Source organism: Thyridium curvatum (genome assembly GCF_004353045.1).
Source record: "Thyridium curvatum strain D216 chromosome Unknown NODE_63_length_253891_cov_75.696892, whole genome shotgun sequence".
In the NCBI taxonomy this organism is placed as follows: Eukaryota; Fungi; Ascomycota; class Sordariomycetes; order Thyridiales; family Thyridiaceae; genus Thyridium; species Thyridium curvatum.
The window spans coordinates 180,421-204,916 of NW_022156818.1; the positions used below are offsets into that span (position 1 = coordinate 180,421).

At 52.7% G+C, this 24,496-nt stretch overlaps 10 protein-coding genes across 10 annotated transcripts; 5 read left to right on the forward strand and 5 right to left on the reverse strand.

Annotated features, from left to right (window-relative positions):
• Positions 1-107: 107 nt before the first annotated feature.
• Positions 108-5,959, reverse strand: E0L32_009082 (uncharacterized protein; the record flags this gene model as incomplete). Its single annotated transcript, XM_031144008.1, has 9 exons — positions 108-1,316; positions 1,403-1,790; positions 1,856-1,965; positions 2,520-2,989; positions 3,320-3,339; positions 3,395-3,468; positions 3,532-5,175; positions 5,233-5,680; positions 5,826-5,959. The coding sequence occupies 9 exons, from the start codon at positions 5,957-5,959 to the stop codon at positions 108-110; spliced, it is 4,497 nt and encodes a 1,498-aa protein (XP_030991454.1).
• A 444-nt stretch (positions 5,960-6,403) lies between these two features.
• On the forward strand, positions 6,404-7,789 carry E0L32_009083 (uncharacterized protein; the record flags this gene model as incomplete). Its single annotated transcript, XM_031144009.1, has 2 exons — positions 6,404-6,742; positions 6,830-7,789. The coding sequence occupies 2 exons, from the start codon at positions 6,404-6,406 to the stop codon at positions 7,787-7,789; spliced, it is 1,299 nt and encodes a 432-aa protein (XP_030991455.1).
• Positions 7,790-8,483: 694 nt separating this feature from the next.
• E0L32_009084 (uncharacterized protein) lies at positions 8,484-10,139 on the reverse strand (the record flags this gene model as incomplete). The annotated part of the gene is made up of 6 exons (XM_031144010.1): positions 8,484-8,904; positions 8,961-9,024; positions 9,080-9,258; positions 9,318-9,441; positions 9,523-9,715; positions 10,053-10,139. 6 exons carry the CDS (start codon positions 10,137-10,139, stop codon positions 8,484-8,486), a joined length of 1,068 nt encoding a protein of 355 aa, XP_030991456.1.
• Positions 10,140-10,617: 478 nt separating this feature from the next.
• Positions 10,618-11,706, forward strand: E0L32_009085 (uncharacterized protein; the record flags this gene model as incomplete). The annotated part of the gene is made up of 1 exon (XM_031144012.1): positions 10,618-11,706. One exon carries the CDS (start codon positions 10,618-10,620, stop codon positions 11,704-11,706), a length of 1,089 nt encoding a protein of 362 aa, XP_030991457.1.
• A 94-nt stretch (positions 11,707-11,800) lies between these two features.
• Positions 11,801-13,268, reverse strand: E0L32_009086 (uncharacterized protein; the record flags this gene model as incomplete). Its single annotated transcript, XM_031144013.1, has 3 exons — positions 11,801-12,410; positions 12,460-12,908; positions 12,948-13,268. The coding sequence occupies 3 exons, from the start codon at positions 13,266-13,268 to the stop codon at positions 11,801-11,803; spliced, it is 1,380 nt and encodes a 459-aa protein (XP_030991458.1).
• A 684-nt stretch (positions 13,269-13,952) lies between these two features.
• Positions 13,953-16,390, forward strand: E0L32_009087 (uncharacterized protein; the record flags this gene model as incomplete). Its single annotated transcript, XM_031144014.1, has 3 exons — positions 13,953-14,199; positions 14,448-15,382; positions 15,434-16,390. The coding sequence occupies 3 exons, from the start codon at positions 13,953-13,955 to the stop codon at positions 16,388-16,390; spliced, it is 2,139 nt and encodes a 712-aa protein (XP_030991459.1).
• Positions 16,391-16,511: 121 nt separating this feature from the next.
• E0L32_009088 (uncharacterized protein) lies at positions 16,512-18,237 on the reverse strand (the record flags this gene model as incomplete). The annotated part of the gene is made up of 4 exons (XM_031144015.1): positions 16,512-17,095; positions 17,159-17,799; positions 17,864-17,976; positions 18,040-18,237. The coding sequence occupies 4 exons, from the start codon at positions 18,235-18,237 to the stop codon at positions 16,512-16,514; spliced, it is 1,536 nt and encodes a 511-aa protein (XP_030991460.1).
• A 701-nt stretch (positions 18,238-18,938) lies between these two features.
• On the forward strand, positions 18,939-20,348 carry E0L32_009089 (uncharacterized protein; the record flags this gene model as incomplete). The annotated part of the gene is made up of 3 exons (XM_031144016.1): positions 18,939-19,177; positions 19,235-19,342; positions 19,403-20,348. 3 exons carry the CDS (start codon positions 18,939-18,941, stop codon positions 20,346-20,348), a joined length of 1,293 nt encoding a protein of 430 aa, XP_030991461.1.
• Positions 20,349-20,544: 196 nt separating this feature from the next.
• E0L32_009090 (uncharacterized protein) lies at positions 20,545-22,400 on the reverse strand (the record flags this gene model as incomplete). Its single annotated transcript, XM_031144017.1, has 5 exons — positions 20,545-20,930; positions 20,998-21,345; positions 21,412-21,635; positions 21,691-21,991; positions 22,046-22,400. The coding sequence occupies 5 exons, from the start codon at positions 22,398-22,400 to the stop codon at positions 20,545-20,547; spliced, it is 1,614 nt and encodes a 537-aa protein (XP_030991462.1).
• Positions 22,401-22,948: 548 nt separating this feature from the next.
• On the forward strand, positions 22,949-24,005 carry E0L32_009091 (uncharacterized protein; the record flags this gene model as incomplete). Its single annotated transcript, XM_031144018.1, has 4 exons — positions 22,949-23,018; positions 23,089-23,239; positions 23,296-23,711; positions 23,767-24,005. 4 exons carry the CDS (start codon positions 22,949-22,951, stop codon positions 24,003-24,005), a joined length of 876 nt encoding a protein of 291 aa, XP_030991463.1.
• Between the last annotated feature and the right edge of the window lie 491 nt (positions 24,006-24,496).

Sequence of the window (24,496 nt, forward strand, 5' to 3'; positions counted from 1 at the left end):
CTGAGTGTGATGATACGGCATGATTACCAGCCTCTCTTGCAAGTCCTCTCCAACTCTGGTGCTGTTCGATGCCAGCGCCGTAATGATGATCCAGGGCCAGTCCCACCTTACATCAAGAGACCCGCGCGCTGTTTGATACCGGCAATGATCGCGTCATAGTCGACATACTTGATTTCCAACTTCAAGCCCTTGGTGCGCTGTAGGTGGCTCTCCATCTCTAGTCCGATCTCGTAAGCATTTTCCATTGCCTGGTACCAGTACTCGGCCTGGGGGTCGCTTTGGAGGTTATCGTCGTCATGCTCAAACACGTATCCATTCGCAGCGATGCGTGGGCTGATCACCACCTCAGTGCTGTCCGGGCTGGTGGTGTGGTTTTGGCTCTCCGGGATGTCGATGCTGTCGATGCTCTCCATGACTCCCATAATCTCCATGATCTCGATACTCTCGGTGTGCTTGTGGCTCTCCATGCCGTTTGCAGGGTCGTCTTTGATCTTGTTGTTCTCGTCGACATCGTCCTTGCCGACGCTCTCATAGTTACCGGTAATCTCAATGCTGCCAGGATTGGGGTTGGGGACGCTCTCAATGCTCTCGCCACTATTAGTGTTGTCGGTGTTGGCAATGCTCACGGTGCTGACAGTACAGTAAGCGCCTGAGCTTGACCTCGAGCCTGGCTCCTTGTCCTGGGCGATCGCAAAGTCCTCAAAGCCGTGAATGATCTGACTACCATCAAGGTCTTTGGTGGTCTCATTGTCCATGCCCTGAATCTGAATATCCTCCATGATGTAAGTGGTCTCGCCATTCGTGGCCTCCTCACCATCGTCAACGTCACCAGTCTTCTCAACGTCCTGGGAGTCGTCGATACTGTGAGGATTCTCAAAGCTTTGGGTGTCAGGTAAGCCTGCAGGCTCAGTCTGCATCGCCATCTTTGCCTTGCGGGACTCGTATGAATCTAGTCGCCGCTTCATCTCTTGCTCCCAGTCCGCGACCACCTCTTCCTGCAGGGCGCACTGAGCAAAGTCGATGAAGTAGGGCGCCTGCGTCTCCGCCATTACGACCACGTTAGCTGGACGGCCGTCGATTAGGAGGACGCCGAGTTCTGCGATCTGGTGCGCGAGGTCAACGGCAGATTGCAAGATGCCGTGCATGAGCTCGGTTTGCTTGGGCGGGCGGGGCGAGGACGCCAGGTCCATCAGGCTGTAGCCGTCGATGTATTGCATGAGAATGCCCTTGACCTCCTTGTAGGGTGCGAGCTCGGCCTTGACGGTGTCCTCAAGTTGGACGCGCACGTGAGCGTACATCTGCGGGATTGACTTGCCCTGGAGATCATGCAGATGTGAATACATGCGGGTCTCTGTGTCGAAGAGTTGCAGTGGATCCACAAAGCGGCCTCGAACTTTCCGACCTCATGTTCGAAATCGAAGGCCGACAGCGGCCAGTGGATGATGCCATCCTCGCCCACGACCTCCTCCGTCACTTCACGGTTGAGAGCGACCATCTGATCCGAGCGGAGCACGAACGACTCAAAAGCCTCTTCGGATTCGAGGGTGTGATGTTGATCCTTTCGGAATCCTGTGCCGAACCGCCGATCGTAGAGCTTGAGCACTGCGTGAAACTCCTTTCCATTCTCATCCTTGACAGTGACTTGCAGTGCGAAAGACATGGTGAAGTCGAGAATCTTGTCGATGACGAACGAGACAAGTCGTGGTAAGGGCGGGGAGCGAAAGTTCTCAAGAACGTCCAGCTGCAAGACCATTCCCGGCTCGTAGGGGTGCTGAGTGGCTGTCTTGGCCCTGTAGAACTTCGTAAGCGGGTGGAGCACTACCGGAGATACCTGAAGCTTTACTCACATCGTTACCTACTTTCAGAGACCCAGGGACGTGCGCGATTGCAGTTGTGGGCAATGAATAGACCTGCTCCCGGAAGTGTGAAAGTGGTCAAAGTGATGAATGCGAAATGCTGGGGGGCCTGATAGGTTTGTGATGAGAGCCGAGGAGAGGGGGAGAGGAGGCAATAGCCCTGAAGGGCAGCTGGTTAATGCCCTGGCGCTATTTTACCTTCTATTCACTATTGAATAGCTGGAGAACTGTCCAGGCGCGTCCATGGACTTCACTTGAAAGCGACACCTGTGTGACAGCTGGGGAAGAGTAGGTATTGTTTGGTACTGCACAATGCCTCACTCATTCCACTATGCTGATGTACTCCATCATAAAAGAAGCCCAACTGCTATTCTGGGAGGTTCTCCAAGGAGAACCAAACTTCCAATGAAATCCTCCAATAATAAGGGCAACACAATACCAAAGAAAAAGGATAGAATGCATTGTCATAGCTATTGTTGCTTATATAATTGGAGGACGGGAATACTTCTAAGAGGCTATAAAAGATATAGAACTTTACTTCTCCCTATCAGGGAATATCTCGACGTTTTGGACTTGAAATCTCAATCTTCAACTGGGATATTCTGTTTATTCCAGGACGCAGCGCACCTCATGTCTGTCGATTCAACGACCAAATTTATCTACATGACCAAAAAGCTGAAGACGGAACTCCAAGCCTACTTGACGAATACCAATCCGAACAATGCCACCAATTCGGGCTAGTCGACCAACTGGTCGGCCATTCACGGAGAAGGGCGAGCGACTGCGAGCAAGTTCGTTTGCCATATTGGAGTTCGCCTGGTGAACGATAGGTATGAGTTGTGCGTCCTCGTTGCACAGAGAGAGGGAAAGAAGAAGAAGAAGGGTACGCCGCTGAAGGATACCACCTACAACTGGGGCAACAAGCCGCCCATCCTCCTTTAACACTACCAGAGACAATTCAACATCGACCCCAAGCATCTCTTGAAGGAGCCAACTGAGCCCACCGTTGAGGATCCGGTCCCTCACGGCCCCCCGGCTGGCTGGACCAAGGAGGTCCAGCAATGCCCCGAGGGTGGGCATTACTACATCGATCACCACGAAGACACCGTATACTGTGACGAGCAGGGCATCGCCTGGGGTTGAATCTTTTATCAGATGGGATGGTTACGGTCCGGTCCCAAGGAGACCTAGTGTAGTTCTTGAATGGTTTGGGAAGCTGGAGTTACCGTTGCCGTCTTTTGTTTTCGGAAATTCAATTCTTTGATCGGATCGCTGAGCCGAGTTGACTGAAATGGGTTGTCCCTTTATCTTCAATGTTGAAATAGTGCAAAGTTTCTTGTTATATTAGGTCTTGGACTCTCTCAAGATAGGTGAGATAACGCCTCATCTAAAGACATCGCTGGGAAGAGCTCGAAATACCAGTCCTTGTGTACCTGCGGTACCGATTCTGGCATAAAACGTACGCGCAGAGTCTCTAGCAATGCTTGGAAACATTGTGAAACATTCTGAACTCCATAACAGGCAACTTGGCTTCTTACAATTTCCAAGTAGTCTCATCGAAAAGCCAGTCTATCGGCTCGGCCGAACCAAAATTGAATTCCGCATCCGCCATCTATAATAGCCATTCTCGTTAGCCACTTTCTCCCCATGCACTAGATCGCAAGGTGGAACGTACCATAAAATCCCAGTCTTCACCCATAGTCGTCGAGGGGTCTACAACGGCCGGAATGACTGCATCCGATGGCGCCATAGACTCAACGAGAGCGGAATCCGTCCTCGGCAACGGCTGGACGTTGGCAGCAGCCTTCTCCAGCACAGCCAGGCACTTCTCCAAGGCTTCCTCCGCAGTGTACACCAAGTATTGGGTGACTTTGTCCTTGTCGAGGCTCTGCATGTACGCTTCGATAGGCCCCGCAACGATCCGCATCAGGAGGTAGCCCTTGACATTGGTGTTCCATATCTCGATGCAACGGAAGAACCAGACTTTCGCCTGCTCCACGATGGTAACCCAGTCGGACCTGAGCGGCACAGGGCCGAGGCTATCCTCTTCTTCGCGCAGTTGGGCGCCGAGCTCAGTGCAGATGGCGAGGGGCACCTGGCGAAGGAGGGTGTGGAAGAAGGACCACGGCGATGTGGTCAGGCGCGTTATGTCGTCGTATCCCTGATCCGTCGCAGCCGCGGCAGTGGTGACGGGTAGCTGGAATAGACTGCGCCATATCTTGATTGAGACATCGCTCACGACCTTGCGCGAGAAGGCGTACCCAGCATTGGTGAGGGACGGGATGTGAAATGGCAGATGGAGAGCCAGCAGGTAGCGATTGACGAGGACTTCGACAAAGGTGCTGGCGAAATGGGAGGCTGACTCGCCAGTGGCCGCAAGTGAGCCATCTGGAAGGAATCTCTTGCGCGCGTCTTTATAAGCAGCTCGCAACTGCGAGTCAAGGCGGAGTGTCTCCTCATAAGAGTCGCCGGCGTTGACACTATTCAAAACCTTTGCGATGGCCAGCCGCTCCGAGAAGGTGCGCGCGAGAAGCCTTGCCATGCTCGATTGTGTGAAGTGCTTGTCTACCTTCGGTGAAGGGTTTTCTTCCATAAGCTGTTCGTCATCAAAGTTTCCGGGCCCTTCTGTATCGAATTCCTCGGGGTAAATGAAAGGTGGTCCGCCAGAGAGGATGCTCGACTGCAGAGCCAGTTCAAGAATGGTGTTGAAAAGCCTCTTGCGCATCTCCGAGGCGAAGACAGAGCCCTTGGCCAGCTTGGCGGGGTCGCGATGGAGGCCCATCTGCACGGCCTTGCGCATGATCAGACTGATAGACACCCAAGTTGCGCTGCTGTCGACGCCAACCATCTCCCGGGCGAGGATGAGAAGGATCTCTGTTTGAAGTGTCTGGAGATTCAGCTGCGCTTTGAACCGCGGCCTCAGCAGCCAGGTTTGAACTTCGAAAATCCATCGTACCGCCTCGTTTCGGAGACTAAAGCTATCGTCGAACATCGTCGCACCGATGGCCAAGACCATTTTGAACTGCGCTACGACGTTCAGGTCCGGAGGGCCCGACGATGTCCAGAGGCTTTCGTAGCTTCTTTTGAAGCTCGGTATGTGTACGATTCGGTAGACCGTCTCCACAGTCCGCAAGTAACAGCCCACGAGCTTGTCTGAGATGTGCCTGTCAGGTACCGAGGCGTTCAAGAGAGTGGGCCACGGCGGCTCGCGGCAAGTCTTGATCGTTCGGGCCAGAGACTTGCATCGTTGGAGTTTTGCCGCCACGGCTGACTGCCCATCTCGCATATAAGGTTCCAGAACTTCCAGGAGATTCCATACCTATGGCAATGCGTGAGTATTGAGGATAGATGAGGAAGAACAGAAGAGATTATTTACCAGGGCCACTCCGTTCATCCAATGGCTTTGCCCAAAGAGCCGCGTCTTGTGCATAAGCCCGTGGCCAATCTCCTGAACCTGGCCGTGGAAACGGCACTCGTGCCGGATCTGAATGCCACCACCCAGGAATGACGACGTGAACTCGCTGTTTGATCGTGGAGTCGGCACCGAGGGCCCGCTCAAACGCGAAGTCACAGTCGCAAGCTCGTCTTCCAATTGCTTGATTCGGCTCTTCATAGACAGAATGTCTTCTCTAGGTGAGCTCTGATTGGTCGCCGACGCCGACGGTGCGTTAACCTGTGTATATAGAAGTGTCGCGGAAACATCGGCAAGGCCGCTGGTCTCTTGTTGGCTAGGTGGCCGAGACAGTCGTCGGCAGAGTGGAGGGTAGCCATCATAGACACAAGGCTCTTTCTGGAAAGCCACGCAGTTGCTGCATGGCATCTCCCTGTTGCATTTGACCTTACGCCTCCTGCAGTTGGTACATGACCTATTGGCAGGCACAGTGCTGTGTCAGCCAGCCAGAACGGAGAGAGAGGCCGGGGAAAGGGTAGGGACATGGAAAATAGGGGGGGGGATAGAGTGGCACTGACACGGCAGGGCGCCGGCGCCGGCGAGCTGGTTCGCTCACCGGAGGGACTGGTGAGTGCTGCCCATCTCGACCAGCAGGGGTAGAGTCTTCGAGCCGCATCTTTTCGCGTCCTAAGTCCGTGGATTCCGACACCATGTCGTCTGCTGATTGATACAATTCGGATGAAATCAAGCAAGTCCGGTGGTGAGGGAAGGTATCACATTTAGAGACGAACTACTCCACGGGAATTACGCATTTGGTCTAACCAGCCCGCCGTTGTCCGCGGTAAACTCAACTTTGAGCGCTAACATTTTTGTTGCGACCAAGTGGGATCCTCACACCAATAAGCAGCGGTTTCTGTTAGCAGGCCAAGTAATGTGTTATCTGATTGTCTAAACTCCGGAGATCTGGTCGCTTACACTCCCGGGCCTGACCAAGCATTTGGTACTGACCACTTTTCAGCACGGTTATAAAGGAGAGACTGTTACTTGTCCTCAAGGCCGAGATCATGACCTAATTCTTCCCACTCTAGTTGTTTTTTATTCATACAAAAACCCTAGTTTTCTTTGTTTTGGGTAGTCCTCACACGTCCCCGTAATCATGTCAACTTCGAGAGAGCGCGGCAGCACGGCCAACGACAGCAGCAGCACCGACGTCGAGGTCAACCAGGCGCAACTCCCGCAAATCAGCGAGAAGCAGATACAGAGTCCTCCAGATGGCGGCCTGACGTCTTGGCTTGCTGTGCTTGGGGGTGCTTGTATCTATTTCAGCACTCTAGGCTACGCCAACTCCTTTGGGGTGTTTCAGCAATACTATGAGACTCATCAACTCGCGGGTGATACTCCAGATAATATTGCTTGGATTGGATCGCTGGCGAACTTTTTGCAGTTTGGATTTGGAGCCTTCACTGGTGCCTTGTTCGATCGCCTGGGACCATGGGTGAGTAATAGCTTGCATTTTCTCTTTGTCTCGCCCCAAGGTCAGTAAATGGATTCAGTGCCGACTAATTGAATTTCCATTCGCCAGATAATCTACCCCGCCGCAGTGGTCCACGTCTTCACCTTCATGATGATTAGTCTCTGCAAGACATACTGGCAGTTCATGCTGGCCCAAGGTGTCCTGCTCGGCATCACGCAGGGAGCAATGGTGGTGCCTGCCACCGCTGCCGTGTCACAACACTTTGCCAAGAAGCGAGGTCTGGCGATGGGCCTCACCGTGGCCGGCTCCTCGGTCGGGGGCATCGTCTTACCGATCAGTCTGTCAAAGATGCTCAACGGCTCGACGCTGGGCTTTGGCTGGTCCGTCCGAGTCATCGGTTTCATCCTCGTCGTGCCTATGGGCATCGCATGCCTGACCGTTCGGTCCCACCAAGTATCCCAGAAGCTCCCTTTTCATCCCCGAGAAGTCATCAAAAACAAGAGCTATCTCATACTCACGGGCTCGTTGTTTATCGTCCTCCTGGGCATGTACACGCCTCTCTACTACCTGCCGTCCTACGCCGTCGCGCACGGCATGGATCCCACTCTGTCTTCCTACCTTCTGGCCGTCTTCAACGCCGCGTCCACCATTGGCCGTATAATCCCGGGCATCGCGGCAGATAAGATAGGCCACTTCAACGTCTACGCCTCTGCAGGCGTGGCCACGGGCATCGTCACGCTCTGTTGGAGCAAGGCTACCAGCAGTGCCGGCATCATTGTCTGTACTGCTTTTATCGGCTTCACGTCCGGGACTATCTTGTCTGCTGTCGCCTCCACCTTTCCGCTTTGCCTCAAGGACCCGCGGCAGACCGGCATCTACATGGGTATTGGCTTGGCTTTCGCCTCGCTGGCGTCGCTGATTGGCCCTCCCATCAGTGGTGTGCTGCTTCGCGAGTATGGTGGATTCGGTCCGCTGACGTACTTCAGTGGTGTGGCGTGTCTGGTTGGAGGTGTCGTGGGTGCGTTGTGCAAGTTGACTTTTCCTCAGGGCCTGCTCGGGAAACTATGAGATGGTTCCGAACTCCCTGGCACGTCTTTGTACGTTTTCTTACGCATCAATGCGTGTGTCCCAGAGCGAGCCCTGTTCCACTTCACTTGTCTCCTCTCCTCCACCGACTTATGTTCTTTCCACATTCCCTGATTATTTTTGGTTTCCACCTTTGATCTTATAGAACTGTTTTCCTGGAATAATTTAGAAAGAAATAGAGCAACTTTAGATTTTTGGCAACCCAGAGAGAATCTCACAATGCCCAAACTTCATTACAGGGAATGGGAGTTGAGTCAGCTAGAGCTTCCCGTATCAAAATGCTGGTAAAAAGGAAGACGCGCCCCAATCCCGGGCCTCGGAGATAGTTGTGAATGAGATAGCCGACACGGACTCGAAACTCACGTTTCTTGTCATACCATAAGCTAAACTGCGATATGCTCGAGCTTTGACGATGCCGGAGGAAATCCTATGGCGCATTGAGAAGCTATTATTGTAGGGCCCCTTCGTCAGTCTTTTTCTCTTTGGAGCACATCCTTGAAAGTTAACAGCACCAGCCCACTGTTAGGCGGTAGTATAAGTCTTGTAGCATCATAGGCTTCTCGGCTACCACTGAATTGTTAATATCATAACCTAAGTACGCACAGTCGAGACGATGAAGGTATTCCACATTTATATGATTACCGCCAACGAAAGCATGCAACCATCATGACTTAGACTAGGCGTACTTCAAAGGCACAACCTCCCCTGGCAAACCAAGTGGGTGGCTTTCGACGTCGAATAATGCCTGTGCGACCATCTTCGCGCCTTTGACTACAAGGTCCTCTTCAATGTTGAGAGGCGGGCAGAGCCTGATTCGCCCCCCTTTGATGGCGTTCGCGAGGAGCCCCCGCTGTGTCAACAGAGCCACTACCCGCCGGCTGGTCACCATGGGCGGCTTCTCTTCAATCACAACTGCCCATAAGAGACCGCAACCCATATACTCTTTGACGTGTGGAGGGTTTAGAGACTTGATTGTGTCAATCAAGACCTGGCCCATCCCAGTCGCTCTTGCCGCGAGGTTTTCCTCCTCGAGGACATCGAGTGCTGCCAGTGCCGCAGCACACCCTGGCGGGTTCGCCGCCATTGTTGATCCGACCCTATGTACGCGTCTTGCTTAGCATCTCCCATGGATACATGAAGCTCTCCCACTTACTCGTATGGATCAAGAAGCTCCATCACAGAATTGTTTCCCAAGACTCCGGAGATTGGGTGAAGTCCTGAACTCCCCAGTCAGTGTCCGTATTCCAAGTTCTTCGAGTTCATCGGACCTACCTCCTCCTAAGCCTTTACCAAGGATGACGAGATCTGGCTTTATGTTGAACTTCATGTGGTAGAGAGGGAATCCACAACGGCCGAGTCCGGTTTGAATCTCATCTGTGATAAGCAAGATGTTGTGTTCTCGGCACAATCCGGCAAGGCCTGGAAGGTAATCTTCTGGTGGAACGAAAACACTATCCCGAGTACACGTCAGCCTCGTGCATCTCGTACTGTTGAGTGAAGCAAAGCCCACCCGGAAGCGCCTTGAATCGGCTCCAGAATGAATGCCGCGATGCGGTCGCCATCGGCCTCGAAGGCCCGTCTAACATCGTCGAGGTTTCCGAACCGTATTATCTGGCCCGAAGGCGACACTGTCCCTGCGTTGGATAGCAGTGAACCAAAGACTTCGAGGCGTCAGAATCTTCAAGTCTGCATCTTGCTTGAGGACGAAGACTTACGCGGACTCTTCTTGCTGGCAAGAGAAAGTGGAGAGAGACCCACGCCATGGTAGCACGCAGTGGTACTCATAATGAAACATTGGTCTGGTGCGATACCCTTGGTGAGGCATCCCCACTTCCGGGCGATTTTGAGCGCAGCGTCAACAGCCTCGCCTCCGCTTGTCAGGGCCACGAAGCGGTCATACTTGAACATCTAAAATTGTGCTTCAGATTAGTTCTGGATAATTGACTGAACTCATGCTGGCCAAGGACAACCGGACCTTGGTTATGCGCTTAGCGAGATCGGCGTAGTATGGGCTCTGGAATGCCAGATTCACGGTGCCTCCAGCATTGAGAGCTTTGATCGTTGCTTCAAGAATCTTTGGGTGACCATGGCCCATGTTATTCACAGCGATCATGCTCAAAAAGTCGAGGTATTCCCTCCGTCCACATCATAGGCTATGGAGCCCTTGGCTCTCTCGAGTGCGATCTTTTGCCCGTTAATTTCAGTCAAGCTGCACCAGTAGAGAATACGGTCAATGGAAGCTTACAGGCAAGGGGGCAAACCCACCCGCAATGTAGGTATCATAGTCATGATTGACCTCTGCGGTCTTGGTGGGAAATGGCAAGGAACCCATGTTGACGACGTAGAAGGGCATGGGCTTCAAATTGCATATTGACCTTAGCACACCTCACTTCTCTTCATTATCTATTCAATGACTGCACCCTCCTTACTGTCTGGGAAGGACTTCCCGTCACTGCGCGAAAGAGCCAATGTCAAGTGATCAGACCGCAATCGCCGTAACGTCGTATACGCGGCCGATGGTGAACAGGCCCGTTCGGGGCGGGGGAAGCGCCGGTGGCACCCGACCACTGGCCGTTGATGTAGAGTGGGTGCATCGGACGAACCCGACGGATTTCGTGAATTCAATGCGAGATGCCTACAGAGCAAACCTCGGCCCCACCCAAGTAGAATATCACAGGAGGCACATACATTTCAGATCCATCCAATATGAGCATTCCATCCTGTTTATTGGGAGCAAGTTAAGATAACATTCTACATGGTTGTCTACACAGAGGAATCGCAATCTGCATCAATATCCTTGTTTCGGAACCATGCAGCTCCCAGCCGATAGCGTTCCCCTGTGGGAAGGTGTCCCCGAGGTCGTGGCCAAAGGTTCAGCTTGGGACATTGGCTTTCAGCATGGAAGCTCAATACCGAACCGCATAGCTGTCTGCATCGAGAATTACAAGAAGCTGTTCCTGGAGACCGCCGAGGCAGATTGGACCGAGTCAAAGGCCAGAGCCGAGTCTTACCTGCCGGCCCTGGAGCAAAACGAACCCGACCTGGTGGAGGAGATGAGAGGCATCGCCGCGGGGTCAAAGCGCGACTTCTTGGATATCCTGGCCCTCAACCTCCGAAGCGAGATCTCCCTCACGAATTATTCCGACGGATGCACGTCCATCGTGTCCACGGGGGCCACGGACGGCGAGGTGTACATTGCCCAAAACTGGGACTGGGTCGGAGAAGCGGGCAAGTCCACTTGCTTCTTTGACATCCACAAGACGGGCAAGCCGCGCATCCGCATCATGGGCGAGGCCGGCATTGTCTGCAAGTTTGGCTTCAACGACGCCGGTGTCGGTATCTGCATGAATGCCATCCGGTCCGGAACCGTGAGCAAGACGCAGCTCCCCGTGCACTTGGCCATGAGGCGCGTTCTCGAATGCAGGTCGTTTGACGAGGCGTTCGAGATGCTCACCAAGAAGGGCCTCGCCTCGTGTGTCAACCTCATGATCGCCGACAAGAGCGGCAAGCTTGCCACGATAGAGTGCACGCCGAAAGGCCTTGCGCCGATATACCCTGCGCCGGGATGCACGGCCACATACCACACGAACCACCTGTGGTCTCCCAATGTCCCCATAGGCATCAAGGACCACCCATCGCAGAACTCTTTCTCGAGGCTCGAGAGGATCAAGGAGCTGAGCGACGGACAAGCTGTCAGTGTCGACAGCATCCGCACATGGCTGTCCGACGAGAAGGGAACTCCCGTGTCGATATGCAGATCGACGCCGCCGGGGACGAAGGGCATCGAAAGGATGGAGACACTGTCTACGGTGATCATGGATTTGAAGAATCTCCGTGCAGAGGTGTCGTTTGGGAAGCCGTCCTTGTCACCTCCAGTGCGTGTGATAGCGATGGAGTAACGGGTAGCGAATAGCAAGTAGTGATAATGGCAGAGTGCCCTAAGCTCCAATCTGGACAAAGCGGACTATGAGCTAAGGCTTGCTGTTACATTTGTCAAGACCGAGTGACGTCCAGTATCTGCACTATCGTTCTCCAGACGTAGAGGTAATTGTGACCTCCTTGCCAATGGGGCGCGAAGAGGGTCAAGATCTCAGTGCAAGCGGCCAAGGTCTTGAGATGTGCGTTGGAAGGAATCCATCGCTTGAAAAGAGCCACAGCTAGGGAGCAGCCGGCGACAAAGGCGCGAGTACTCGCTATCAGGGGCGGGATAAAGATATCACCTGCCACCACTCGATGCGTTGCAGCAATCAGCTCTGTGGCAGCATTGATGACCCTTGCTCTGAGAGCGATCATGCCTCGGCCATCTACGTCGTCCGCTTCCTGGAAGCAATGGACACATTGCTTGTGCCTGACGCAAATAGGAAGCATGATAAGCCACGTCTCTTTGACAATCATGTCATCAAAGTTGCTGTCTTGGACGCTTTGCAGAAGGCGATCAACATCGCCGACGAATGGACAACCGCGGGTATCGTAGAGACGGCCGGTATCGTATACCTCGCGAAACAAGCTGACATAGTTTTGCAGATAGATGCAGTGTTCGCCTGCAGTTGGGAGACGTTCGCGGCTAAACGAACTAGGTGGATTGTATATCGTTTGCAAGGACCTAGAGCTGTTCAGCAGCAACTCGTTTCAAATAGAATACTTGCACATACCCTTCTATGTCACGGAGAGCCGACAACAAGCGAGCTTCGCCAGAACCGGAGATACTAAATTGTCTTGAGTCAACAGACCCTACCGATCCGATAGTATTGATGGACATGGTGGGGGCCCTGTGCCACCCAAGCTGTATGCATAATCGTACAGCTAGGTCAAGCAGCTCCCAGGTCATGCCTCGGCTTGGCTCGGCCAGCTCGTGAATAAGCAAGAGGAGAACAGCAGTAAGTGAGCTTTCGTCCCCAGCCGAGAGTATGGGGGCGATGAGCTCGCTTGCCCAATTGCGACAAACATGTGAGAAGACTTTCCAGTTGGGGTTTCTGTAGCTCTCGAAGGCGGCAGCTATTCCGCATGCCATCAGTGTTTGGAACTTCTGGTTGCCTTCGATTTTCTTCAAGTTGTCTCCGCCATAAATCGAAAGGTCCGAGGCAAGTATGTCATAGCGTGGCTTAATGATCAAGTTATATCTGTTCAATAGATATCTTACAGCGCTTGGTGACAGTATGGCCCTGTCGACTTGCGGGATATTGGACAGGTCAGGGTTAAAATCACTGTTGGTCGGCGGATCGGGAGCCGTATGACTCGGTGGAAGCACTTCGAATGTAAACTTCGTGATGCGGGAAGGGAGGCATGGATCTAGGAACGTATCTTGGCGAGTGCCGTATATCAGGACATATGATGGTTGAGGTGGTTCGGCGAGACTGGGATCGAAACTTTCCGTCTGCGTGGGACTTCCCAATGAGTTAGTTCCCTTGTATGGAGAGGCCGCTGTGCCAGTGATCTTCGACCTTTCGGAGTGATGTGGCATCAGCACCGACTGAGATGTCAGTTGTGTGATATGGTCATTGAGCGTCTTTATGTAGCTGGGTTGGGCACCACTGGTCAGCGGAAGGGATCTAGAAGGATGGAATTGGGCCGATGTCTACACAGTACCTGCGCGGGATGCTTTCCTCCAGAGCATCATCGTGAAAGGTGCACTCGCTATCCGACTTCGCACAGTTGGCGCATGCTGGCAAGAGTGAATCACACTGCTCACATGCGGTCAGTCAACTTTTTGACGCTCGATGTTGCGCAGATTTGTAGTATTTACCTTGATTCGCCTGTCGCGACATCTGGTGCAAGTCGGAAGCATCATCTCGCACCACAAGATGGGGGTTTTAGTAAAATGTCCATGTAGGCAGGCAGATTCTGCCAGCCACAAACCGATGCACCCCTTGTCTGCCGAGATTGGTATTCACTAGAGGTGATCGAGTTCTAGGCTGAAGCAAAAACGTTGATTCGACATGCACCGATGATCGCTCAAGTGAATCAAGAGAATGCTGGTCTGGTGTTGATGACCCATCGGCCTACCTCTCCACAGAAACTCCCCGCAGATAAGCTCGGGCGATTTCGTCCTGTTAGTAGAGTTGGAGTAGAACCATGAGAACTGCTAGTAGATTATGCTGTGTCGTTAACAACCCCGCTCGGAGTTCCCCGACGACTCCACTTGATGATGACGCAAATCGCCGATCTAGGCCCTTCTTTGAAAGGACTACTGCATGGAACGGCCGTTCTATTGCTTCGACCCAAGGAAGGAAAGGAAAAGAATAGGATCGATAGAGAGATCTACGGTAGTACGGCAGTAAGGCTGCCACCAGCAACCACCATAGGCCTCATTTCCGAGAAGACATATCGGGATGCAACGATCACATCGCCGCTCGACCAAGGTCTGCACCCGCTGCCGGAAGCGAAAGACAAAGGTACAAGAATAGAGCCGGCTCTTTTCTGAATCCGTGCTTCAATCAGTCAAATTTACTCAGAAACAGTGGTGCTGATGTATGAGCCAGTGTGACTTCAAGTTCCCGTCATGCACGCCGTGTAAACTGGCGAAAACGGAATGTTTGGGCTTTGACCCAACTACCCGAGAAGCTGTGCCGAGAAGGTTGCGTCCTTTATGCTCTCCCTTTCGGTAACTGATGTTCTAACACTGTTTACTTCCGCAGTTTAGTCAAGTCTCTGGAACGACGCGCCGCGGAGCTCGAAGCCCAAGTCCTCGCCTTCCGAGCCGCTCCCCAAAATGTCCCGAATTCGATGGCATCCATCATTGGACAAGCGACAATATCATACGGCGTTCCTTCTACTCCACTCTACCTTCGGTCTCTTATATCTTCGAGCCTGATATTCCGACCTTCATGCCCCCCGTTAGCCATTCTCCGCGAACTGCCGCGAAGCCGACGAGACGAAAGAGAGGCGCAAAACGAGACTGCTGTTTCCCCGCAAGCAAGGAAACCGAAGACACCTTCCTCTATGATACCACATAGCCGCGCCAACTCGAACACGATCATAGATCTCAGCAGCGTGCCGTCTTCAGCCATCCGTCGCATGGTCCAGAACTACGCAGAGAACCACCTGCCACAGTATCCCTGCATCCCAGAAACAAAGCTGGCGGACATTGTCGATAAGACCCTGAGCAAGGACTTCCAGATGGAGGGATCTTCGCTGGCGTACGGCAGTGCTGAAACTGCTGGGCTAGGCCATTTCGAGTACTTTGTTCTCTTCATCGTTCTCGCCATTTCTACCATGACCTTGACGTGGACGGCCGATAACCAGGCTCGCAGTGCGTCAGAGTCGTTCTACAACTCTGCCCTGGTACATCTGCAGTCGCTCGAGGTCGATAGCGAGATGATGTCGCTCCAGGTCTCGCTGCTGTTGGCGCACTATGCCCAAATGCGTCCGGAAAGGGTAGACAACTGGCCTTGTATAGCGAATGCTGTGCGGACGGCCCTTGCACTAGGCCTCTTCAAGGAACCTCCTCCCCAAATGGACACAGAACAGGCTCTGCAACGCGCTAAGCTGTTTTGGGTGACATATGGTATGGAGCGGTCGTTGTGTACGATCCTTCGTCTTCCTTTGTCATTTCCGGAGGAGATAATCACAGTAAGAGTGAGTAACCTCATCTGTAGTTCCAGAGACTGGGTTCTAACATTTACCCAGGCTAAAGTACTAGCCAACGAGCAAGACGCCTTTGCCATGTCCACAAATGATGTCGACAAGAGATCATCAGCCAATCAGATACGCAAGTATCGAGCCCTGGAAACAGAGGTTCATCGCGTCATGCATCTCGGAGAGGACGTCGCCAAGTTCGGAAGTCCGACGCTGGAGGGATGGGTACACGATCTGGACGGCAGACTACATGAATGGTACATGGAAGCGAAGAAATTCACCAAGCATGGCATGCTCGAATTTAAGCATATCCAGTTCTATCACCTGCGTATCCGTCTTTACCGCCCGACTCCTCGCATGAAGACGAGAACGGCGGAGGACCGCAGGATAGTTCTGGAGTCTGCGAGGTGCGTGATCGAAGATTACCTGGGACAAGAAGGTCGGCGCCGGCTATTCTACCCATGGCACGCGCTGCATATTCTGTTTGAGACAGTTGTCGTCGGGCTAGAGGCGTGCTGGACGTCTTTGGACTGGCAGCCGTTGAACAACCAGATCTTGTTCATGGTGCAGGTGCTAGTACCCCAGTGCCTACAAATCATTCGAAATATTGGCCAAGGATGGTCTGGAGCCGCGGCGTGTGTTGAACGATTAAAGCCGCTGGCTGACAAGATCGCAACGGCTGTCGTGGCTTGGAACAACAACCAATTCCTGGATGGCGACATGTCCATCACAGAGGAGATCAACGGGCTATTATTCTCTGAGGGTGCCCTGACCGGCAATGTTGTTGACGACAGCTTATTCGGATTTGATGATATTTCGACGCTACTTGGAGGGAGCATGGCTGAGGATCTGGAGTTCTTCCAGTGGGATCCGAGCTGGGGAGTATTGCCAGCTGACCCGACTTATGAGAATGAGTTTCAGGGGGGTGATAATACCTTCATGACACCCGATCAACTTGGCGCCTCCATATTGGCAGACCTTGCGTCAATGACAGAGCAGCTCAAGTAAAGATAAAGTTGATTGATGGTTTGAAAAGGAAATCACCATTCGAGATTCTGTCTCTTGAATATCTAATTGGTAATCGGACGGCCCATGAAGGCCCCCTTCCAACTTGTTAGATATGACCCGTTTACATAGAGTATACGAAGCGAGCCTGTTGCTTATCCGTGAGATCGAAGAACTCTTCATTCTCTACGGGCACGTTGATGTCATCGGACAGAGCCAGCTTCTTGGCTTTGCGCTTGTTCTCCCAGATCATGAACAGGTAGTACAGGCCTGGTGCGAAGGCGGCAATGGCAAACATGACGATCATGGTCTTGAAGCCCGTTGCATATCCAGGGGCCTCGCTCTGGAGGAAGAACTGCGGGCCAATGATGAACGCGATGGAGTAGCCAACGAAGAGAATCGCGCTGGCGACGGCTCGCTTCGTGTGGCCGGCGATGTTGGTGGTCGTGAGAGCAAACATCATCGGCAGGGACCCGTTGGTGAAGTTGGTGCAGTAGAATGCAATAAGCCGGCCGACCTTGTTCTGAGCCGGAAGGGCGTACACAAGAACCGACCCTATGATGGCGGGGACATTGCAGAGGAACTGCACCAAACAGCGCGTGTTGGGGTAGTAGTATGTGAGAAGCCCTGAGGCGATGAGGCCGATGTTCTCGGTCAGACCAAGCGGTGTGTTAAGCAGCGATGTTTCAAAGCTGCCGTAGCCAAACCCTAGATATCACATAAAGATTAGGCTGTTGGCTCCAGGACGTTGCCACGTCATGGATGACTTACCCTTGATGATGAGACCTCCAAAGTTGGCTACTGCCGTTGCGGGGACGACACAGGCAATGCTGTAGAAGAAACCATACCAAACCTTGATGTCCAGCAGAGCTTCCCAAAGTTGATCCTTCTTGAACTCTTGATTGCTGATGCCAGTGCGGTTTTCCCGGAGTCTCTCAATGGCAATAGCCTTCTCACGCTCGTTCAAGAACGACGCAGTCAAAGGGGTATCGGGCATGAAGAACCAGAGAACAGCAGCCCAGACAAGGCCTACTAGTCCGAAGATGATAAAGAACCATCTCCAGACCGGAACCCCATTCACGTGGATGTGTCCTACACCGTACGCGATAAACGACTGCAGTATAATGGCAAAGCCATTGCCGCAATACCACAGCGTGATGCGCAGTGGGATCTCATCCTTCTTGTACCAAGTACCCGTGATCAGCACATAGGCTGGGGAGATACCAGCTTCGGACATGCCCAAGAAGAAGCGCAGAGCCATGAGGCCTTGGAAGTTGCTCGCTCCAGCGGTGCAAAACAGGATGATCGCCCAGACCAGTGAGGTGTACGCAACGAATCGTCCCAGCGGCAGATAAGACAGAAGCCGTGCGGCAAATGGTTGAAACGCCAGGTACCCGAAGTAGAAGATAGATCTATATTGCAACTCGCACGTTTAGTGATACTGGCGGGATGATTCAAGACAGAGGAATGACGTACGAGCACCATGAGTATTGCTGACCAACCAATTTCAGATCAGTGAGCAAGTCGTAGACAGCGGCTTGAGCCATGACACTCTTGTCCATGAATTGAATGGTGTAGGAGATGATCATCTATTCCATACAAGTCAGTCGCTACGTGCCCCTGTTTGCTCGCGCTGTGATGATGAGTCTTACCAGGGGCATCAACACCTTGTCAATCTTTCGGATGACTCCTTTCTCCTCCTCGGCTGTGTATGCCACAGCTTCGTGGTGTTCAAGAAAGTCGAGAGCTGCATCGCCATGATCATGCAAAACAGCCGTCTTGGGATTCGTGGAGGGGATCGGGGAGACTGGCGCCATCTCCACCGCTCTGTCTTCGCCAGTGGTAGCCATTGCAAATGTTTGTTGAACGTCCAGACTCCAGAGGCAAATCTCGGAGACTCGACACAGATGAGGTGAAGAGAACGACGTAGTACCAGATGTGGAGATAAGGTAGGAGGGGCGATCTTTTCTATAATCTGATCAGAACTAGCGATGCATCAAGTGTGAGACTTGTGCGCTGGCCATGTCGAGATAAAAGGTCACGAGTGCAACTCTCGACTGACTGCTCTGATCCGAGGATGTGGGACTTTATCCCGGACTGATCCGATATATCCCTTTCATTGCCCCGGTATTGATAGAAAGATGCACCCCGGGAAATGCGGGGAGACTTTTGCGGGGGATAATGACTTGAACAGCCACGATGAGAAATCCTGACGAGGTGGTTGTGAACGGCGGTGATCATCCGAAATTGATAGCATACAAAACACTAACTGCTCCTCCTAGGCCGATGAAAGACTAGTGGATCCGGGCCAGCATTTCCAACTCGTGTGAGCATCGGCGGATAGCGTCATATCCAAGTGGAACTCGCGCGTTCCGGCGAGCGGTCGTCTAGAGCCAAGAGTTCGCCAAGCACCGTAATGAAGCCTAAGCTGAGATATCAATCAACTAGACATACAATTGAAGAGAGGCCTCAATCTTCGGGGCTAGCCCTTGCTGTTCAATGGATTGTCTTGCGTAATCTCTTGCCAAGCAGTCTCGATTCGACAACAGTCATGGCTCAATTCACCGTGCACACTTCGTGGTTGTTCGATCCAAAGCTCAAGCGGGCTCGAACAAACGCATCGATCACTGTTGATGCTGCTAGCGGCCTCATCGTTGAAGTCTTCGACCGAGAAGACGCGGCCAAGCCCTTCGACACTGTCTTCCGGGATGGAGACATTGACTTGCGCGGCAAGTATGTGATGCCCGGCTTTGTAGACGCACACACGCATGTGTTTCTGCATTCCTACGAGTAAGTTCAAAACATATAGAAACTATTCTAGTCATTCAGCTAACACTAGTCACTTAGTGAAGCCGCTGCTATCAAGCAAAAGCGAGACGAGAGCATGACGGAAAGAGTGGTGCGAGGTGTCAACCACTGCCGAACTGCTCTGCTGGCTGGATACACAACATATAGGTAAATAACGACGACGAGTGGAAGCCAAGCTTAGAGAACACTAACACTGATGCTCAAAAGGGATCTCGGTTCGGAAGGCATGCAAGAGTCCGACGCGAATCTGCGAGACGCAATCGCCCGAGGCCTGACGCCTGGCCCACGACTGTTCGTAGCGACAAAGGTGCTCGCGAGCACGGGGTCTTTTGAATGCCGGACGGAGAACAGCGCCGGCGGTCACTGCCTGCCTGCAGGTGCTGACGCCGTAGACGGGGTTGAGCAGTGTCGACAAGCAGTGCGACGTCGCATAGCGGCCGGTGCCGATATCATCAAGTTCTTCGCCGACTACCGCCGCAGGATCATGAGATCACCTCCGGCACAGCAACATCCCTATATCCCCAGCGTGCTGCACCCGCCCGCGGACCCGAACCCCGACTACATGGTTTTCTCCCAGGCCGAGATGGACGTTATCGTGTCGGAGGCAGCCCTGGCACGCTGTCCCGTCTCTGCGCACTGCTGTACTCTCGAGGGGGCTCTGGCAGCTATCAGAGCTGGTGTCAATTCGATCGAGCACGCGTACTTCTCCACCGACGAGATGTTCCACGAGATGGTTCGGAAGAAGGTCATCTTCGTCCCGACGTTGGCTATCGCAGAGAAGCTACACGCCAAGCGTTTCAAGGAAATCCTGGCGCAGGTCAAGCGTGCCTACGACCTGGGCGTGAGGATCGCGTGCGGCGGAGACACGGGAACTTATCCTCACGGAGACAACGTCAGGGAACTCGAGCTTATGGTTGAGGCCGGCATACCCGTTGCGGATGTCCTCGAATCGTGTACTGTTGGTGGCTGGGAGTCGTGTGGTGGGGATCTCTCCGGACGACGGTTCGGTTGGTTTGACACCGGCCTCCAAGCTGATATCATTGCACTGGACGAAAATCCGGAAGAATCGCCAAGCGCTATGAGAAAGGTTGACTTTGTCATGAAGGATGCACAGGTGTGGAAGAGGGGCGGTCGTCCGGTAGGGATGTGCTGAACAGTATACACGTATGCATAAGTGGGCAGAGCAACAGTTAGAGATAATTAGTTCCCACAGGAACAGTTGAAATCTCCAAAGCCATACCTAATATGAACTAGAACACACTCGAGTAGGCAAACCAGAGGCTTGGCTTGTTTGTTATACATGTTCTATCTAGTAACGCTGGGTACTCTATTTCTTGACTGGCCCTCCATCACCTCAAGAGTGCCTCAGCAGCCCCACCTGTCGCCAGAGCCGCGACGTTCTGCTCGGATTGAGCCAGGCACTTCTCGAGAGTGTCCTTATTCCGCGGGTTCAGCTTGACCTTGAAGTCGGATGGGATAGCATTTGACTCGGACGGATCTCTCTTATATCCGATATAGTCCGTGTTTGCTGGCATCGATTTGCTTTCCGTGAGCTTGAACGAGACAATGAGACGGAGAAAGATAGCGTAGAGCACCCGGTTACCAAAGTTTACGGCAGTGCACATGCGCGACCCAGCGCCGTACGCATAATGGTACGGAGGGGGGATCTCCCTCGAGGTGTCGAGCCATCGCTCGGGTCGGAACTTGTCGGCATCTTCACCAAAGATCTCCGGATCTGTGTTGTTATGAATATTAGTTGTGACATTCGAGTATGAGTCTCCCAGTGACGACCGTGATCTTACCTCGATTGGCAGCCTGTGCATTAATGTAGACAAGCACACCTTTCGGAATGGTAGCGCCGTTGTACTCAAACTCTTTGTAGGTTTGCCGAGCCGGGAGCAGCTTTAGCGGAGGGAAGAATCTCAGGGACTCCTTCACCAAGGCCATGATGTAAGGTGATCTCTCTTCTGTGAGACAGCGCTCAAACGCATCCTCGGGCGTGTCATAGACGCTCATTATATCGTCGTATGCCTGCTGTTGAATAGCCTGTCCTGCTGGCGATGCTAAAACACCTATGGCAATGATGGCAGTGGAGAAGATTGTCTCGAAGCCGCCAGACATGAGCCCACCCAAGATAGTCTTGACATCAACTGTATGGCTAGTTAGCGGACATGCTCGAGAATCGGAATTTTTCAACATCTTGTCTCAGAACTTACGAATAGTCAACCCCTCCTGGGCCCCTTCAGTCAGCAGCATCTCCGCTACACTCTTCCGAGTCGCTCCCTCTACAGGCCCTCTCGACCGGGCTTCTTCGAGCATTCGCTTCAGCCATTCGTCACGGCGGGCGCGAACAGTGACAGCCTCATCGTTCCGAGAATTACTTGAGAGGTATCGCAAATGCGGGATGAAGTCTTGAGGGTTAGCAACAGTGGACCGGAAACTGTGACACGATGTCAGTATACGATACCCATGAGTGCTGAAAGGTGCTTAGTTACCTCGCAATAGTTGTAGCATCTTCAAGAATCTGAAGCAACATTGGGTCGTCGACAGAAGTGAACCTCGTGCTGTAGCAGAACATGGTCATGACGTTCAGTGAGACGCGCTTCTCATACACATGCGGCATGATTTCCTTCTCTCCTTTCTCGCTATCGTAATAAAGGCCAGAGATCATGGCCGCAGTTTCAAGGTCTAGTAATGATCGCATCTTCTGGATCGAGGGCCCAGTGGTGAAGGAGCCAACGACTCGTCTCTGCTTCTTTGTGCGCTCATTCCATGGACTCGTACCAATAGTAGCAGCTGAAAGGGGGTTAACAGGTTTCAACCACCTGCAAAATCTGCTATTTTACATACCTGAGGTAGCGGAAACAACCCCGTGAAAGGTATGAAACCACGGCCGGTCCACCGTTGCCGTCTGGTTCTTGACCATCCATTCGCGAGAGCTATTGAAAGAGTTGAGAATTACGGCACGCCGCCTTCCCATTCGTATCTGGAAGACGGGCCAATTGTTCTCCTTCGACCACCTCTCCGCCGTCACGGCATGGTCGGCTCCCAATTGGTAGAAATGACCAGCAAGCAGGTCCCCGCCATGAGCTTCGGGAATGCCTTTGATCTTGGGATAGTCGACATAGAAGAAGTACAAGTATACCAATGCTGCGATAGCCAAGGCGGCACTGGCCACGCCTACCAGAGCAAACAAAGATGGCATGGCGAACACAAGCTGGACCTGACAATACGTGTCGGCTAGCTGAAAATGTCCAAAAAGGAGAGGCGGCTTTGGCGAGGCAAGTCCTTGGCAGCAAGTGGACGATTGGATTTGCCAATGCAGTGATAGGCAATCCTCTTAGCCTTTTCTTTATGTGTAGAGGGCAAGTTATTTCCATGCTTAGTGCCAGCATAAGCTTAATCGCTGACGAGTGCGAGTGGGATGATGGCTGGCCGAAGCATTGAGACCCCCACTCTGCGGAGGGCGAACCGGCGGGCGTCGAGGCTCGGAGATTCCCGTCGGTTCTGGCCATCTTGTCGGCCTCCAGCCAGTGGGCCGGACCTCCCCCGCAATCCCGCCGCTCTATCGTATCTGTATTCTAGGCGGAAGAGACCTTTGAAATGGGGGGTAGGTATGGGGATTGGTCGATTTCATTGAAGTACGCAAATGCAGTCAGGCGATTGCCAAGCCGTATCAGCATATTCAGTCGAGCGAGACTCGAGCCCTTGATCCCAACTTTCAGAGCAGCGCCTCTTAATCGACCAAGCAAGATGGCCGAGCAATTACTCACGAGTGCACTCTTCGACGTCTCAGGACGTTCGATTGCCATTACAGGCGCAGGTAAGTACACGCTGTCTTTACTCTTTAAGCTGGTCAATTGATCAATTGGGTTGCTGATCTGGGCAACCAGCAAGCGGCATTGGCCGTATGCTAGCGCGCGGGTTCTTTGTCAACAAAGCGTCTGTCATCTTGATCGATGTCAACGAAAAGTCTTTGAAAGAAACACAAGAAGAGTTGAAACAACTTGCAGAAACGACCGGAAGCACCGCCAGTATCGAATTGTACGTGCTTTTCATTGCTATTCAACATCCGTCAGCTGACACCATCATTGATCCAGATTTGCTGGAGATCTCTCAACCGAGGAGGGGGTACAGAAGGTGATAGCTGCAGTCAAGGCAGGTCGGCAATCACTAGACGCGTTAGTCCACTGTGCCGGCATACGATACATGAACGAAATCACCTACAGACCAGGAGACAGTCTCGAGCAACTTGAAAAGGCGACGCTCTCTGCGCCGTATGCGGGATGGGAACAGGTGTTCCGAGTAAACGTACTCGCTCCATACTACCTCACAGCGGGCCTGGTGACGCTTTTGGGTGCGGCTGCAGCCAAGGGCGAAGGACGAGGTTCAGTGATCATGTTCAGCAGCCCCGCCAGCGTGCACAACCACCAGTTCGTCCCTTGCTATCAAACATCCAAGGCTGCTGTGGACCACCTTGTCAGAATCATGGCAATGGAATTTGCCGACTACTACAGTGAGTATTGGCGGTCTACCCGACTTTGTAGTGATCAGTGACTAATAAGCCCCAGTACGAGTCAATGCCATTTCGCCTGGCATTGTTCCGTCGGGCATGACCACCAACGACGCCAACTCGAACCTTCACTTGGCTGGTGAGACTCCAGCTAAGCGGGCGGGGACGGAGGAGGACATGGTCGGAACTGCGTTATGGCTCTCAAGCAAGGCAGGGTCTTTCATGGATGGTAAAGTGGTCCGAGTCGAAGGCGGCCGTCTCTTAATTCTCAAGGGCGTCACGTCAAATTCCGATTAAATCAATAAATAGAGATATGTAATGTAATGCATCTACTCAAATGTGGCCAATACTTTATCCGAACATCAAAGGAATACAGTCATGGGAATGTCTGCTTCACAGCTGTGTTGATTAAAACGGTTAGTTCCAAGTTTCAGCGTGAAGCTTGCGAATCAGGCCGTAGTGCTGGAAGTCTCTCGCGTGAATGTATCATGGATTCATGGGCATTGAACGTGGAAGGGAGGGTACTTACCGACGGTTTAAGCCCTTTTCGTTCGGGCTTCCGCGACGGACCTACAATCTCTTGTTTATAGCAATGCGGAGAACACCGATGAATGTCCGACTGGGTGGCTTTCCCCACTCTGACGCCTCGGCATTCTCGGCAGCTGTATAGCTACCATCGACATTTCCTTTAGTAGACCAACAATAAGATGTGTAAAGACAAGTCGTGATAAAGTTACCTTTTTATCAATCTATTTGGAGAAAAAGCTACCTGCTACATTTTCTTTGGT